This window comes from Geotrypetes seraphini, chromosome 13 (genome assembly GCF_902459505.1).
Source record: "Geotrypetes seraphini chromosome 13, aGeoSer1.1, whole genome shotgun sequence".
In the NCBI taxonomy this organism is placed as follows: Eukaryota; Metazoa; Chordata; class Amphibia; order Gymnophiona; family Dermophiidae; genus Geotrypetes; species Geotrypetes seraphini.
Genome location: NC_047096.1, coordinates 67,023,384 through 67,041,226, shown reverse-complemented (window position 1 = coordinate 67,041,226; position 17,843 = coordinate 67,023,384). Strand labels below are relative to the sequence as shown.

The following is a 17,843-nucleotide window of genomic DNA, read 5'->3' as shown; positions in this document are numbered from 1 at the left end:
TTAGTAACAAGGCCAACATATGGCGACAATGAGAACATTACCAGACGCTCACCCACTCCCATAACCCTCCCACTCCCCCCCCCCCCCCCAAGGACTTGGAAACAAAACAAGAATAGTGTTATAGGAAGCAAAAGAGAAAAAAAAATTAATACTGTTTTCTAAAAAATATAAATTATTCAACCATCCCTCCTAACCTTCCAATCAATATATGGCTTCCACCGATGCAGGAACACCCCCAACTTATGATGTTTCATAGCAGTCAATTGGGACATACGAAATACATAATCTAATTTATTAACCAATTGTAGTTTGGATGGAAACGTGTCCTAATGCTAAACGCGCCGCTGTAACCATAGTTGCAATAATATGGAAAAATTTAGAAGGTACTCTCTGTGGCGTCAAATCTAAAAGGGCACACCCCAAATCTTTAACCATAAGCACCCCACAAATAGCTGATAAAACTGAAAACACCATATCCCAAAAGGGACCACCTTTGGACAAGCCCACCAAATATGTGCAAATGAGCCGGAAGCCCCACAGCGACGCCAACAATCATCTGGGATAGCAGGGTTAATTCTATGTAGTCTTTCAGGAGTATAATACCAGCGATACAAAATTTTGTACCCATTTTCCACCATATTACTAGCTATAGAAGGCTTATTAGCTATAGAAGGCTTAAGGAGAGAACATAAGATAAACTTCCGCTGTGAAAGTTTGACCTAGAAGTGTCTCCCAATAAGCAAAATATTGCACAGGGGGTATATCATGCAAAAGAAGAAAAAATTAAAAAAAATTTAAATTGAATCAGGTTGGGCAGACTGGATGGACCATTCAGGTCTTTATCTGCCGTCATCTACTATGTTACTATGTAAAAGAAGCAACCTATATAATCGAGAAATACAAACCCTCCCACACCTTATCCCAAGTAGTAGAATCTAAAAGAAGATCTGGGAGAGCCTTCTGTCGAAGAAAATCCACCACCTGATTATATTGTAATAAATCCGCCCCCTGTAATCCATATTCCTCTTGCATTTGAGAGGTCGGGATCAAAGCCCCGTCCACCACAAACTGACCCAAAGTAACCAACCCCCCTGCTTCCCAGATCTTAAAATGAGAATCAGAATGTCCCGGCAGAAACCCCTCAGCCACCTGCACTGGGGTTTGAGAAAAATACATCCGACCCGAAAACAATTTCTCCCGAAACAACATCCACACACGCAAAATAACCCCCACCACCGGGTTGGCCTTTCTAACAAGGATTCTAAGTTTACCCAAAGCATACCACCGAACATAACGCAACTCTATATCGCCCAAAAAACAAGCATCCATTTGTACCGAAGTCCTATGAGACTCCTGCTGCCAGGCTAATAAATAACGCAACTGAGCTGCCATAAAATAGTAATAAAAATTGGGAACCGCCATACCTCCCCTATCCCTTGGTTGAAACAGCATTTTACGGCTAACTCGCGGAGGCCTCCGTCTCCAAATATAGGAAAATATCAGACGATGCAAGTGATTAAAAAATGCCCTAGGCAAAAAAATTGGCAAGGCAGCAAAAAAATAAAGAAGACGAGGTAAAACCATCATTTTGATCACATGAACCCTACCTAACCAGGAAACAGAAAGTCTCTCCCACCTATCCAAATCATCCCTCACCTGTTGTAATAAGCGGGGATAATTAGCATCATATAAAGAAGACAAATTCCCCGTAAGATATATACCCAAATACTTCAACGTATGAGTCGTCCATCGAAAAGGAAAACGCTGTTGCAAATCCAAACAATCCTGCCCCCTGATCGTAAGATTAAGAATCTCTGACTTAGCCATATTAACTCAGAAACCCGTCCATACTCAGCTAAAACTGTTACAATCCCCTGTAAGGACTCCCCCGGATTTTGAAGCGTAAGAAGAATATCATCCGCAAAGAGAAGTATCTTCTGTTCCTGTCCTCCACTAAAAATACCCTCAATATGAGGACATTCTCTCACCCTCTGCGCAAAGGGCTCCATAGCTAAAGCAAAGAGGAGTGGAGATAAAGCACACCCCTGTCGAGTACCTCTATCAAGCTCAAATTCCGCACAATAAGCACCATTCACCTTAAGGGAGGCTAAAGGTTTAACATACAAAGATTGAATCTATTCCAAAAATTGACCCGAAATTCCCATACTAGATAACGTCCGAAACAGAAAAGGCCAGGAGACTCTATCAAAAGCCTTCTCAGCGTTTATCCCTAGAATCAATGCAGGGTCTAATAACATGAAACACCCTGCGCAGATTATCAAAAGTCTGTCGACCTTGAATAAAGCCCGCCTGATCGTCCTGTACCAATACTCCCAAATAACGCTGTAAACGATGAGCCAACACTCCCGTAAAAATAAGTCCATTTATAACGAATCTGATGAGACATCAAACACAGTAATATCTCGAAACTCCCTCCGCTTTCATAGAGTGAGAGCAGACATATCAGCATACAACTCCACTTTCGCGCCAATATGGCCCACTTGCCTCGCCGCCGCTAGTACTTTTTCTTTGAAGGGAAAACGATGAAAGCATGCTATAATATCTCGTGGGCGGTTCAGAAAAGTACCACCTACTGCCAGATGGACCCTCTCAAACTCCATAGTAGGTGGAACTACAGTAGGATCAGCAAGATGTAAAAATTTGACACAAATGGCACGCATAATATCCTCCATTGATTGCGAACCAACTTGCTCTGGGACTCCACGGGCCCATATGTTATTACGACGGGCCCTATTTTCCATATCCTCAGTCTTTAACAGAAGCTCCTCGTACTTTTCCTCCATTCCCTTACATCGCTGTTGTAGATGTAAAATATCACCATCATGATCGATAACACGCTCCTCAAAGTTGTTTAATTTCTGGCCCATGTCCACCAAAGTCTTCCGTAAAGCAGCCACATCGGAATGTAATTCCTTCTGCATTACCATCATAGTGTTTTTAAGGTCAGCGAACCAACCTTATAACTCCAAACGGGACACAGGCGCTTCCACCATAGGGGTCCCTGTAGCTGATTGTAAACCCAGCTCGCCAGGCGCACAGGATGTTTCGCTGCAAGGCCTCGACGAACAGGACGCTTCCCTGGGTGCCATCGCTTGAAAAGCAAAGGAGCGCAGATCAGTCTGCAATTTTTTCGACGCCACAGACATACCAAAGCCCAATAGCAGAAGCGGGTTAGCAAACACCACCAAAAAAGAGCCACCAGAATGCGTAGGATAAGCAAATAAACGCTGGGTGAAGAGGAGCACGACTCTCACACTGCCATCACGCAGATGACGTCACCGGAAGTCCCCAATTTATTATTTTTAATCTGACATTTTTGTTCCCTTTCCCGGTTCTTTCGCATTTCTACGAACATTTGATGTACTTCCTGCTTGAGAATTCATAGACTTCGGTCTATAGCTGACAGTGATCCTTGATCCCTTCAGTGTACCTGTCAGCCAGTCTGTTAGTTTTCTTTGAATGTCAGGTCCATCCCTGACCTTATCTCACTCCCTGTTAAGTGGGGGGTCGAGTTCAGCACGCTTAGAAGGCTCAGCAGTGTTCCGCAGCGTGCAGGCTGCATTTTCACGCCTCCGCCAATCTCTGTGCGCAGTCGGTGCTCCACAGGGGTGGAGGCATTGTCGACAGTGGAGTCTGACTGGCAGCCCAAAGATCAGCTTGACATCTTTTCCAGCAGTGTGGCAGTGAATTCTCAATCTAGCTCTTAATCGGGGCTAGAGAGCAGTTGCAGTTTCTGTGACCAGCGTTTGTGATTAAAGGAACTGACAGGCTCCAACAACGATTTCTAAAACTTAGTTTTGAGGGGTTTTGAGTGCTTCCCCACCTGAAAATACTATTAGTAATTTTTTATTTTTGGAAAGTGCTGGTTTTTTAGCGCATTTTTGGTTCAAATTCAGGTCCGTCGGCCATCTTGGATTTTCAGCGATGATCTTTTTTTTTTTTTTTCCCAACTTCTCCCTGCTTCTTTAAAATTCGGATTTTTGCCAAGAAAACTACTGGAATGGGGTCCTGAGGGTCTCCAAAAGATCTAATCGTTTGCTTTCCCACACCCACAAACTGCCCTACATACACCAACCCCTTATGTTTCCACATTAGGAATAAACCAGCCCCCCCCCCCAAAGTATCCACTGTTAACTCAAAATTTGCTGCCAAAGCTGGACACTCGACGTAAGCTATGTGTTCTTTAATAATGCTACATATTCATAGGTACTTAGCGATAGCAAACGCATTCAACTAGGTTTAAATAAGCAAGTTAGGAAGATTGGCATTAGAGAATGACACGGTGACGGTTTACCCGCGGCCACCGCATTTAAGCCGCGGGTCACCGCCGAAAACGGGGAAGAAAACTAGCAGTCGCTGCGGTGACGGGGACAAGGCCATTCACCGACCGCGGAAACGGTGAACAGGTTTGTCCCCGCGGGCCAATGTACCCCCTTCTAGGAACCGCTATTTACCGATTCACCCCCCCAGCAGGACCGCTCGCACCCCCACCCCGAACGACCGCTCGCACGCGCTCCCACCCGCACCCGCGATCGGAGCAAGAGGGAGCCCAAGCCCTCTTGCCCGGCCGACTCCCCGACGTCCGATACATCCCCCCCCCCGGCAGGACCACTCGCACCCCCACCCCGAAGGACCGCCGACTTCCCGACAATATCGGGCCAGAAGGGAGCCCAAACCCTCCTGGCCACGGCGACCCCCTAACCCCACCCCGCACTACATTACGGGCAGGAGGGATCCCAGGCCCTCCTGCCCTCGACGCAAACCCCCCTCCCCCCAACGACCGCCCCCCCAAGAACCTCCGACCGCCCCCCCAGCCGACCCGCGATCCCCCTGGCGACCCCCACGACCCCCCCACCCCCCTTCCCCGTACCTTTGGTAGTTGGCCGGACAGACCGGAGCCAAACCCGCCTGTCCGGCAGGCAGCCAACGAAGGAATGAGGCCGGATTGGCCCATCCATCCTAAAGCTCCGCCTACTGGTGGGGCCTAAGGCGCGTGGGCCAATCAGAATAGGCCCTGGAGCCTTAGGTCCCACCTGGGGGCGCGGCCTGAGGCACATGGGCCCAACCCGACCATGTGCCTCAGGCCGCGCCCCCAGGTGGGACCTAAGGCTCCAGGGCCTATTCTGATTGGCCCACGCGCCTTAGGCCCCACCAGTAGGCGGAGCTTTAGGATGGATGGGCCAATCCGGCCTCATTCCTTCGTTGGCTGCCTGCCGGACAGGCGGGTTTGGCTCCCGTCTGTCCGGCCAACTACCAAAGGTACGGGGAAGGGGGGTGGGGGGTCGTGGGGGTCGCCAGGGGGGTCGCGGGTCGGCTGGGGGGGGCGGTCGTTGGGGGGAGGGGGGTTTGCGTCGAGGGCAGGAGGGCCTGGGATCCCTCCTGCCCGTAATGTAGTGCGGGGTGGGGTTAGGGGGTCGCCGTGGCCAGGAGGATTTGGGCTCCCTCCTGGCCCGATATTGTTGGGGAGTCGGCGGTCCTTCGGGGGGAGGGATGTATCGGACGTCGGGGGGGGGGGCATCAGGCTTTCAGGATGGGGACAGACCTTCAAGGGGGGACAGTGCAGGGAAGTCAGGGAATTTATATTAATTAATTTTTTCTCTGCGTGTTTTGTTTTTGTATAGTTATTAACTAATATTTAACTAAGTTTTAAAGTTTTAAAGAATGTTTCCTTTATACGTAAATAAAGAAAAGTGAATGGGATTGCAGTGGCGGTGACGGGGCGGTGAATGGGGTGGCAGTGGCGGTGACGGGGCGGTGAAGAGGATGGTGAGACGGGGACGGGGCGGTGACGGGGATGGTGAGACGGGGACGGGGCGGTGACGGGGACCAATTTTTTCACCGTGTCATTCTCTAATTGGCATCTTCTTCACATCTTAATGTTATTTTGGAATTGTTTAGATCGAGTGTATTTACTTTACTTTATTTTTTTAAACAGAAAGACCATCTTATGCCCCGTCTCCAATCCCAGCTCCCACAACAGTGAGTATATTGATTTTCCTACCTGGTTATCAAAATTATCACTTCTACAAGATGGAAATTGTGCAAGGCCAGGCAAGATGGAGATGGAAGATTGTGCAAGATGGAAAAGCAAGTGACTGAGAAAACATTTATCTAGTTCTTTCAAGAGGCAAACTCCTGAATTCTGCTTAATTGTCTTCCAAAGATTATAGACAAAGCAGATTAGGTAACAAGAAGCATATTACTTATTCAGGTGCACACTGTTCTGTATTTTTCTATCTTTTAATTTCTTCAGCAATATCTTAAGCTCTCTTGATCAGCTTTCTGAATCATTTGGCTGGGTTTATTTTTTTTTCTCTTGTGCTGAGTATTCTTTGTTAACAGAGAAAAAGCAGATGCTGGATTGGGGGAAACAGAGGGGGCAGAAGCAGATGCTGAATGGAAATGAGATGGAAGGAGGGAGGGGGGATGGAAGGAGAGAGGTGAGGGAAGGGGGAGGGTCAGAGGCCAGATGGAAAGGGTGGGTAGAGAATGACATGGCGACTCTTTAATTTTCCCCGTCCCCACAAGGACTCTTTATTTTTACCCGTTCCTGCAAGCTCTGTCCTCATCTGCACAAACCTCAAACACTTTAAAATCATAGGTGTTCAAGGCTTGTGCAGTTAAAGCAGGGAGGTCCATGGTAATCCACAGAGATGGGATAGGGAAATTGAGTTCCTGCTGGGATGGGGAAAAATTTGTCCCCGTGTCATTCTCTAGGGTGGGGGGAGGAAGGAGTGCAGAGGCCATATGAAAAGGGTGGGGCAGAGGAAGGAGGGCAGAAGCCATATGGAAAGGGGGGATAGGAGAAGCTGAACATGAGGGATAGGGACATAAAGATGCAATGCTGGAGGGGGAAGAGGTCACAGAGGTGCTGCTGGACAGCGCAAGAATAAAGATTCAGGGGGGAAGATTTTCAACATGGCAAGAAGATAGAGGCAGGAACACAGAGGGGAGTTGAATGATGGACATTGACAGAGAAGAAATGCCAGATGGACCAAGAGATTCTGGCAGATTTAAGAAAGACAGAGGAAAGTGGAAACCAGAGACTGGGCCCAACACAATTAGAAAATAGAATCTTATTTTCTATTTATTGATTAAACTGTTAGTTTTTGTAATGTGCATATGCCAGAACTGGTGATAGGCCTGCCTGGGGACCATGAGAAAACACTCACTCATTGGCCTTCAATCTTCTGCATAGCAATAGTAAAGATCCAGCTTTGGGATGAGCCACCCTTGGTGTCTTTGCCATTCATTAACAGCCTTTGGAGAACATTTTTTTCTATAAGTGTTTCTCAGAAAACAACTTGCATCCATTTTCTTTGGAGGAGGGCTGCTAGAATACCAGGACAAAAAGATGGCAGATGAGCTTCAATGTAGAGAAATGTAAAGTCTTGCACATAGGGAAAGGGAACCCGATGTACAACTATACGATGAGAGGGAGGGTACTGGGGGAAGGCAACCTAGAAAAAGACTTGGGAGTATTGGTGGATACAACGATGAAGCCAGCGGCACAATGTGCAGCGGCCTCAAAGAAGGCGAACAGAATGTTGGGCATTATCAAAAAAGATATCACTACCAGAACGAAGAAAGTTATCCTGCCGCTGTATCGAGAGATGGTGTGCCCGCATCTGGAGTACTGCGTCCAAAACTGGTCGCCGCACCTTAAGAAGGATATGGCGATACTCAAAAGGGTCCAGAGAAGAGCAACAAAGATGATTAAGGGCATATACTGAAAGGCTAGAGAAGCTGGGGCTCTTTACCCTGGAAAAGCGGAGACTTAGAGGGGACATGATAGAGACTTATAAAATCATGAAAGGCATATTAAAATATGGGGGCCATTGACAACTTTTTGTGATGATTAAACACCAGTTTTTCCTCTTGATATATACACCATGATAATGATGAAGAGGGGGATGGGTTTATGTTAATATTTCTCTATATTAATAATAAGATTGGAGAGGGAGGGTGGGTTATAGGTTTATATATATATATATAATTGTTTATATTGATAGATCTTCCAAGTGTTGTTTATGAGACACTGTATGGTTTTACTCTGTACACTTGTTGATTGATTAAAAATGAATAAAGAATTTAAAAAAAAAAAGAAAGAAAGAAAGGCATAGAGAAGATGGAGAGGGACAGATTCTTCAGGCTAGCGGGAACATCAAAAACAAGAGGGCATTCAGAAAAACTGAAAGGAGACAGATTCAAGATAAATATTAGGAAGTTCTTCTTCACTCAGAGGGTGGTGGACACCTGGAATGCACTTCCAGGAGAGGTGATAGGACAGAGTACAATATTGGGTTTCAAAAAGGGCCTGGATGACTTCCTGAAGGAGAAAGGGATTACAGAGGGTACTTCAGGATTAGGGCATAAACAATTTAGGTGGTGGAGAATTTACAGGTCATGTACCTGGGGGGCCGCCGCGGGAGCGGACTGCTGGGCATGATGGACCCCTGGTCTGACCCGGCAGAGGCAATGCTTAAGTTCTTATCAATCATTCTATGCTGCCTCAGGCGTGGTGGTAATTTCTCATGTTGGGCTCCAATTTGAACATCCTATGGACAAAATATACAATAGGCTTGTTAAAAATGTACTACTGTCTACTGCGCGAGTTAATTCAGATGCTGAATCCCCATCTGCATCATTCAATTGCTAATGTGTGAATTGAGCTCTCATTTACCATATGTATCTGCCCATAGTAGCTTTCTGCATTAGCATAACCATAGACACAAAATTAGAAAGAAAAGCCCATCATGCACTTGACTGGCTGGGGTTCTCTTGGGACAGGTTTAGGAATCACTGAGTTAGGTGTTTGGGAAAACCCTATTTGAAGCCTATTCCAGACACATATAATATTACTTAGTTGGAAACTTCTCATTAGAGAGTGACACAAGGACAGAGTTTGACTCCATCATCTCACCCCATCTCTGCAAGTTCTGTTTAAAATTATTACCCTTACTATGGGTTTACTGTGGGTTACCATGGGTCCCTGTCCCCACGTCATTCTCTAGTACACGTCCTATATTATTTAATTTTGTATTTATATGCCACTTATAGCCTAAGTGGTTTATATTCAGGTGGTTCAAGCATTTTCCCTATCTGTCCTGGTGGGCTCACAATCTGTGTACCTGGGGCAGTGGAGGATTAAGTGACTTGCCCAGGGTCACAAGGAGCAGCATGGGATTTGAACCCACAACCCCAGGGTCTGAGGCTCTAACCACTACACCACACTCTGTCTGGTTTATTTTTAAGGGGGGATGTATTGTATATACAAGGACGGATTAACATGACTTTTAGTTTAGAAACTTGGGTTAATGTAGAGAACTATCCTTGCTGAACACATTGCTATTCATCATACAAAGTTTTCGTCTGTCTTAGTTTTTAGATTCTGTATTAGTCATTAACCTTCTGTAAGAATGTTGGGGTGGGGAACCCTTAGATTATGCTGTAGAATAAATAAAAAAAAAATCCTCCCCCTTTTATCAAGCTGTGCTAGAGATTTTTAGAACCCGCCGTCAGGATATGTTCTCATTATCAGCGCCTCAACTTTGGAACTCTTTACCTTTACATTTAAGAGAAATAAATAACTTAAACGATTTTAAAAAGAATCTAAAATGCTTTTTATTCAAGGATGCTTTTAACGTTTAGCTTTAGAATTAATTACGAGCTCCTCTTACATGTAACTATTTTTTTACATCATTTATAAACTTTTAGCCTATTATATAATAATTAAGAAAAATTTTCAATTGAACGTTTACTTTATAACTTTTATCTCTTTTTTTTTTTTATATATATTATTACTTAATGTATAAATTGTTAATTTTTATAATATTTTATGTTATTTACTATGTTAGTAAATTTTAGTATAAATTTGTTAATTTTATAATATTTCATGTTACCTATTACTTTAGTATTATGTTTATTCATACATTGTACTTCGCTTAGATATAATTTTAATTAAGCGATTAATCAAATATAAATAAAACTTGAAACTTGAAACTAGAACAGGCTGGCGAGGTAAGTGCTCCAGCGCTCATAGGAATTCTATGAGCGTTGAAGCATTTACCTTCCAGCTCATGCAAAAAACCTCTAGTGCAGCTTGATGAAAGGAGCCTAACGATTTTAAGCAAATTTGACTAATGTGGTGTCGTAGCAGTGTTCAACCACTTTTAAAGGTAATAAATAGAAATAAAACAAAACAAGAACAGAAATTGATACCTTTTTTTTTTTTCTTGGACTAACATAATGCATTATTATCTTTATCTTTATTTTGTTTAGTAAGCAGATTAGGGTAATTTTGTATCAGAATAAATCTCAAGAACACTTTACATAACTGACCACCTGAACTCACTGCTTGCTTACTTTTCTACCTTGCAAAAATAATATCCATATGATGCAATTGTGTATACAATTAGAGAATGACACGGGAACAAATTTGTCCCCGTCCCCACAGGACCTCAATTTCTCCGTTCTATCCCAGTAAGTTTTATCTCTGTCCCATTCTTGTAAGCTCTGCCGTAACCGCACAAGCCTCAAACACTTATGATTTTAAAGTGTTTGAGACTTGTGCAGATGAGGACACAGTTTGCAGGGACAGGAAAATGAGTTTCTGCGGGGATGGGGAAAAATTTGTCCCCGTGTCATTCTCTATATACAATTGTGAAAATGGTGCTAATTAAAAAACATAGTTATCAACATGAATTAGAAGGGTGGTAGACCTTGAACAATTTTCAGAGGATTATGTTTTTGAAGAGCTAGCTAAACTAAAGATGGACAAAGCGATGAGGCGTGATGGCATATATCCAAGGATTTTATAGGAATTTAATGTTCTGGTGGCTCTTTTGTCTGACCTTTTTAATAACAATATAATAATAATAGTATGTGGATTTTATAGGAATTTAATGTTCTGGTGGCTCTTTTGTCTGACCTTTTTAATAACAGTATAATAATAATAGTATTTATAGTTTGTTCGTACCATAAGTTCAGAGTGGAAAACAAATATTTTGTGGTAAGTAATTTTAATGGCACCGCTGCTAAAATAGAGGATTCTGAGGTTTCTGGAATCCAGTAGATTGCAAGACCTGGGGCAGCATGGTTCTACTAGAGATAGGTCTTGCCAGCAAGTCTGATCCTTTTTTTTTTTAATTGGATTGAAGGAGAGTAATAGTTCTTGTACAATCCCTCTGGAGGCTGAACTCGTGGGTTGTGCATCTATTCCAGCCTTGGCTGCAGAACTTAGAAATAAAACTGCTCCCCTCTGTGAGGTCACCTGTGCGGACACTCCCCCTTGAAGCTCAGTTTGTTTCTGCAGCCTTGTAGAGAACTTCTAGTTTCTTCTGCTCATGATTTTATTTCTCAATTCCTAGTCTTATCGCAGGACAAGCAGGCAGCATATTCTCGACATGTGGGTGACTTCATCCACGGAGCCCCGTCGCAAACAGCTTTTCAAGCAAACTTGATTGAAGATCTCAAGTTTGCTAGTGCTTCACCATGCATGCATGTGCCTTCCCACTCAGCTAAAGGGCACGTCTCCTTAACGTGGTCATCAGTTCTTAGTTTTCCGTGGAGCCAGAAAGCCCTGTCTCTCTTCTCTGCATTCCTGTGCCTTTCTTGCACCACGGCTTCTTTCTTGTTTTCGAATCGGAAGTCGCTGTGCTCTGCGCTTTATTGTTTTCTTTTTGCTTTCGTTTAACCACTAAAAAAAAAAAAAATCTTTTTTTGTTTTCGGTTCTCCGTGACCGGGGTGCCCTGGTCTTTTTGTGGCCGCTCGGCCTCGTCTGCGCCGCGGCCCCCTCTCTTGCCTTATGTCCCGGCCTCTCACCGGGTTTAAAAAGTGCATGCGGTGCGGTCGGGTTATCTCTATCAGGGACCCGCACCGTTGGTGTATCCTTTGGCTCTGTGTCGATCACCCTTCGGACTCCTGTCCTCATTGTGCCACCCTTCAGCCTCGGGCTCTTTGCGTTGGGCGAAGATCCTTGACCTCGGTGACGTCAGCCTCGAGGGCCTCGGTCCTGGGCAAATCTGCCTTGGCCTCTGGGACCCCGGCTTCGAAGACCTCTGCTTCGGATAAGTCTCCTCTTCCTCTTTCAGGTACAGCTCAGCTACTGAAGAAGCGTTCCTCGGAGTCTCTGGCCACCCAGGCAGCGAGCGTAGTCCTGCTGGCCTCAAAGAGACCTACTCCCAAGCATGCCTCCACTTTAAGGGAATACTCTACCTCGAGGTTGCCCTCGTTGGAGTGCAGTGGGGCACCGGTTCGTCCGAACCCTATGGTCTCCGTGTCGATGTTCGAGGCTATGCTTAAGGCTATTTTAACCTCGCAGATCTCCTCGGCTTTGGCCCAACTTGCCCCGGCCTCGACCTCGCTCATTGCGGACCAGCCTGAGCATCGCACTGGGGACTCTCGAGGCAAGTTACGTCTATCTCGACGCTTGTCCTCGAGTGATTCCTCGCCGGTTCTGTCGAGGTGGACTTCTCCCGCTGCCCAGCCTTGTGCGAAGCACCGGTCGAGACGTGCCTCGTCCTCGAGGCGGAGAGCTGCAAAGCGGCCCAGGGATTCTCCCCCGAGGCGAGGTCGGTCTCCGGGCCCCCATATTACGAGGTCCATTAAGCTGTCGGACCTCGTCTTATCTGACCCCTCTCTTCTTCCGCCCCGGTCTCCGGACCACGGGGCGCCAAGGTCGAGGACTCCCGCCTCCCTCCAGGGTCGCCGGATTTCTTCTCTCCGGGGCTCACCGGAGCGTGCTGCCCAGTTCTCCATTCCTCGGACCCCCGGGTCTTCGCCTTCCCGGATTCCTCGACACAAGCAGTCGTCGACACCCCCTCGTTCCTTCAGTGGGGCCTCCTCGCCGTCCATGTTGGACATGGGCAAAGCGCTGCAATTGGACCTCCAGTCTGATTCCAGGTACACACGGGAATATTTGGAGGAGATGGAGCTTCCTTATCGTCCTAAGGAATCCCTTTGCCTCCCCTTGAATCCGGTCTTGCAGCAGACTTTCTTCCGGAATCTGGAGACTCCTTATGCTATCCCGCGAATTCCCTCCAAAATGGGAGTCCAGGTACCGGACATTTTGTTCTCAAACGTCTTTCTGTTTCCGCTTTGCCGGGAGTGCGAGCTGCGGCAGCCACTTCCTTGTGGCCTGGGCATGTCTGAATTTTTTTGACAGATGCACTCTATGGCATCTTAAACTAAGCTGGGAGCTTCTTCAGTGTCCGCTTGGCGAATGACTTGGATTCACCAGTGGTCGGGTGCTCCTTCAGTTAAAGGCTGCGCTGAGCAGGTTCCCTTTTAAAGGTTCGATCCTGTTTGGCCAGGGTTTGGATGATCTTATGGCCAGTATTCAGGACCGTAAGCCTGAGATGCTCCCTGGCTCTAGACCTCATCCGACCAGGGGTGTGGGACAGCCAGGTTTTCATCCCTTCCGGCGCAGTTCTCAGTATGCTGGACCCCCAGCGGCAGGACAGTGTTTCGGAGCTCCCTCCAGTCTTCACTTTGGAGGTGCAGCGCGCCAACAGTTTTCCTACTCCTGGCCTTCTGCCCCTCCTTAGAGAAAATTATGATGCCAGGTCTCTGTCGGGGCTCCCCCGGTTCGGGAGGCAGCTTTCGACCTTCCTTCCGGAATGGCAAATGGTAATCTTGGACCAGTGAGTCCTCGACATGCTCGGGGAAGGCCTTTGACTAAAGTTTTTCTGGCCTTCGCCAGAATTCTTCCTGTCCCTTCTTGTGGGAATTCCGGACAGGGCCAGCAAGGTGCGAGCCACAGTGAGCAGGTTGCTTTATCTGGTTGAGTGGAAAGCAACAAAGAGTAGGGGTAAATGGAATTCACTCTGAGGAAAGGGACATTACAAGTGATATGCTGCAAAGATTTGTTTTTGTTAAAAAGAACTAAACCATTTTTTTAAGCAATATTGTGGAAGGGCCATCTGGTAAGATTTGCCTCTCTGCAGAAAACTAAAATCTGCAAGGTGATAAACAGCAGAATGCCAGAAAAGTGTACTGAGTGCATGGGAGAACTTGATCAATGCATGACTGATGCTGCAATTAGATGGTAGTGTATATCCAATACCTTTACACTTACATATTTGTTCAGGGAGGACATTTTGAGCACATTATTTACTGAGTTTAAACCTTATTTACTTTGCAGGAGTAGCTTTTTTGTGGGGTTTATTAATTGAAAAAGGTCACATAACATTTGCTGACTATACACACTGGACAGCTGTTATGGTTTTTGTTAACATTTTTTGATTCTTATATTTTATGAAGTATGTAACAGCATTAGGGTATGTGAGGGGCATTCAATAATTTATCTCCCTGAGTATGAAAAAAAAAAAAGTAATAAGCATGTTGTGACATTACTCAAGGTTACTCATAACAGTTGTGGCTCAGTGCAAGTCTAACATTCCAAGAGACATGTCAGGAGAGACCTTGTGTGAATCAAGTAAGAAACTGCTAGATTTGTAGTACCATTCAGTGATAAAATTTCTCACAAAAGGGGAAAAAGCCAAAGAAGATCCGTGAACACATGACTGCAGTTTATGGTGAGTCTGCTCCATCATCCTACAGAGTAAATTCTGGAGCAAGCAGTTTAAGTGGGGTAGAGAGTCCATTGAAGATGACCCTCACACTGGTTGGCCTGTGGAAGCAGCTTCCACAGAAATGTGCCCGAAAGTCAATAATTTAATTTTGTTAGACAGACGAATTAAGGTTTCCAGAATAGCTGAAGAAATGGGCATCTCGGCAGGTAAAGTTTGGAAAATAATTCATAAAAAGTTGAGCATGTCCAAGATTAGTGCAGGATGGGTTCCAAGAATTCTGATGCCATGTCAGAAGGCTATGAGGCTCCGGTGCTGTCAGGAGAACTTGGAGATGCTTCATGAAGACCAAATGAATTTTTTTCATCATTTGGTGACTGAAGATGAGACTTGGGTCGATCACAGAGATCCTGAGTCCAAAATGGAGTCAATGTGGTGTAAGCACAAGTCATCCCCCACTCCCAAAATGTTCCCAAGACAGAAAAATCTGCAGGAAAAGTTAAAACTGTCTTCTGGGATGATGAAGGACTTTTGCTTCTACAGTTCATGCCACACAAGACAACCATAACCGGGAAGAGTTACGCCAATGCAATGATCACTTTGCGGGAATCAATCAAGAAGAAAAGATGAGGACAACTTGCAACAGGCATGCTGCTTCTTCATGACAGTGTTCCGGTGCATATGTCATGACAATCATAGGTTGCCATCCAAGAACGTGGGTTTCAGCAGCTATAGTCCTGACCTGACTCCCTCGGATTATTTTCTGTTCCGAGTTTTGAATAAATCTCTCCATGGACAGCGGTTTTCAAGTGATGAAGACGTCAAGGAAGCTGTGATATTCTGGTTTGAAGGTCAAAAAGAAGAATTATTTTCAAAGGGGTTAAAGTCATTGCAGGAAAAGTAGATTGTGTATGGAGCTATTGAGGGACTATATTGAATAATAAACCAAAATTAGGTAGATTATTGAATGCCCTTTGTATTGCCTTGTTTCAAACTCTTAACCGGCCACATGAATCTTTTATCTGGTCCAACCCAGGTCGGCGAAACCCACAAAAAAAAAAAAATGTTCCCAGGCCCCCAGGATACACTCCTTGACTTATTTATTCAACTGCACTGTGTGTTCTCTTTAATCAGCATATTTAGCCAACTGCTCAGCTTGTTTCTCTTAACTGCATATTTAGTCAACTGCACTGCCTGTTTTGATTTAAACTACATATTTTAGCCAACTGCATTGCTTGTTTCTCTTAACTGCATATTTAGCCAACTGCATTGCTTGTTTCTTTATATTGCATATCTAGCAAAGACCCACTCCAAATTGTTTCACGATTAGTTCCAATCCTGTCCGTTATCACACCAGAATCTGCGTGACAAATTCCTTTTCAGTCTCTGTTCCTCTCCCATTCGCTATCAGCCCTCTGAATCTTCTCTCTTCCCCTCCCCTCCCCCCTGGCAAATTCTCTGACCAACCCCCACTCACTGGCCCACCTGACTCCAACCATGAAGCCATCACTCTGGCCTCTTATCCTCCTTCTCTGCTCCCTCACAAACACTTCCCATTCCCAAAAACCTCTTCCCCCAAACTCTCCCGATGCTACATTCCCCAACAACATCTGTCAAGTTTCAAGTTTAATACGTTTTTGATGAATCGCTTCTTCTAAATTCGAAGCGATGTACAATATAATAAAATTACAATGTAAAAACAAAATCATAGAAGATACTACTAACAAGGTTAAAAAAACAAATTTGACAAAACTGGAGACAAAAGGAAAATAAGGGGATGAAGTTACATTTTAAATATAGTAGAATATACATAAAGGGAAGGCACATATGGGAGGGATAATGATAATAATTTTAAAAAGATAAAATTTGATAGGAAAGTAAAAATCGGAAATGAGACTCGAAAGATTAAATTTATGAGATTCTCATGATTATTAAAAAGACATTAGGAGCTAGTTAGTTTATGAATGCGTCACTGAACAGGAATGTTTTTAGTTTACATTTGAATTTTACTAAATTAGTTTCTTCCCTTAGAAAGCTCGGTAGAGAATTCCAAGTTTGGGGTGCAGTGACGGAAAAAATAAACTGACGACGTGTATTAATTATTTTTAGCGATGGAATCGTTAGAAGATGTTGTTCGGCAGATCTTAAAGTTCTATTAGTTGTGTAAGGGATTAGCAGTTTATGAATGAAAGCTGGAGTTTTATGAAGGAGTGATTTAAAGGTGATCAAACTGAGTTTATATATTATTCGATGACCCACCGGAAGCCAATGGGCTTCCTTAAGGAGTGGCGTTACGTGATCAAATTTTTTTGCTTTAAAGATGAGTTTAATGGATGTATTTTGTATTATCTGTAAGCGTCCTGGCCTCAGAATCCCCACACTAGTACCCACCAGACCCCACCATTTCAAAAAGCACCGAGGTGCTAACCTCACCTCCTTAAAACCTGTCCCTCCAGCAAACCTGCCCAACCTTACCTCAGACTCTCTCACCCCAGTCCCTACTCTCTATTGTAATGCCAGATCTGTCAGAAATAAGACCCAAATAGTAAAAAATTTACTCGAGGATTTTGACCCGGGTTTTTTGTGCATCACTGAATCATGGATAGAAAAAGATGACTTACTCACTCAAAATGAACTCTGTCCTCCAGGCTACCATGGTCTTTTCTCTCCTAGAATAAACCGGAAAGGAGGAGGTCTAGCCCTTCTCTACAAATCATTCTTTAATGTTGAGCTCCTCGAAAAGGGTAGTCATCCTTCCTTGGAATTCATGTTAGCCTCAGTAAACGACGAACTTCGCCCCCACCCATTAGGCATCCTACTACTTTACCGCCCACCCACTCCCTGGAATAAATCCTCTGACTTTTTTCTTGAGACCATAACAAAGGCCTATGTAAAATTCCAAAGATTACTGATCATTGGTGTCATAAACCTTCACCTAGACGACAACACCAACAAGGACACAACTGAGTTCAAAAACTTCCTCATTTCCTTAGGCTTCACTGCTCCCCCGCCCCCCCTACCCACAAAAAGGGGCACTCCATTGATATCATTAGCTTTCTTGACCTGACTGAGCACAAAACTTCCACAGATATGACCCGTTGGGAACCTATCCCCTGGTCTGACCACCTCCTAGGCTCTTTTTGCCTCCCTGTCTTCATGTCAGCCCTTGATACCCCAACCCGTGCCACAAACTCTATCACCTACCGCAAAAAAATCTCAAGTGAATTATTCTGGTCCCAGTTTCTCAACAAACTCCCTCCTCTTCCCAATCACACGGACCCAGACTCAAC

At 44.9% G+C, this 17,843-nt stretch overlaps 1 protein-coding gene across 7 annotated transcripts in view; it reads left to right on the top strand.

The window, feature by feature from the left end:
• SMARCE1 (SWI/SNF related, matrix associated, actin dependent regulator of chromatin, subfamily e, member 1) overlaps nt 1-17,843 on the top strand; it is a 70,615-nt gene that overhangs the window by 6,938 nt on the left and 45,834 nt on the right. For all 7 annotated transcript variants that reach the window (XM_033918722.1, XM_033918718.1, XM_033918720.1 and 4 more), the window contains one exon: nt 5,957-6,000. In XM_033918722.1, coding sequence (XP_033774613.1) covers nt 5,957-6,000 — 44 coding nt within the window. The remainder of the gene's footprint in view (nt 1-5,956; nt 6,001-17,843) is intronic.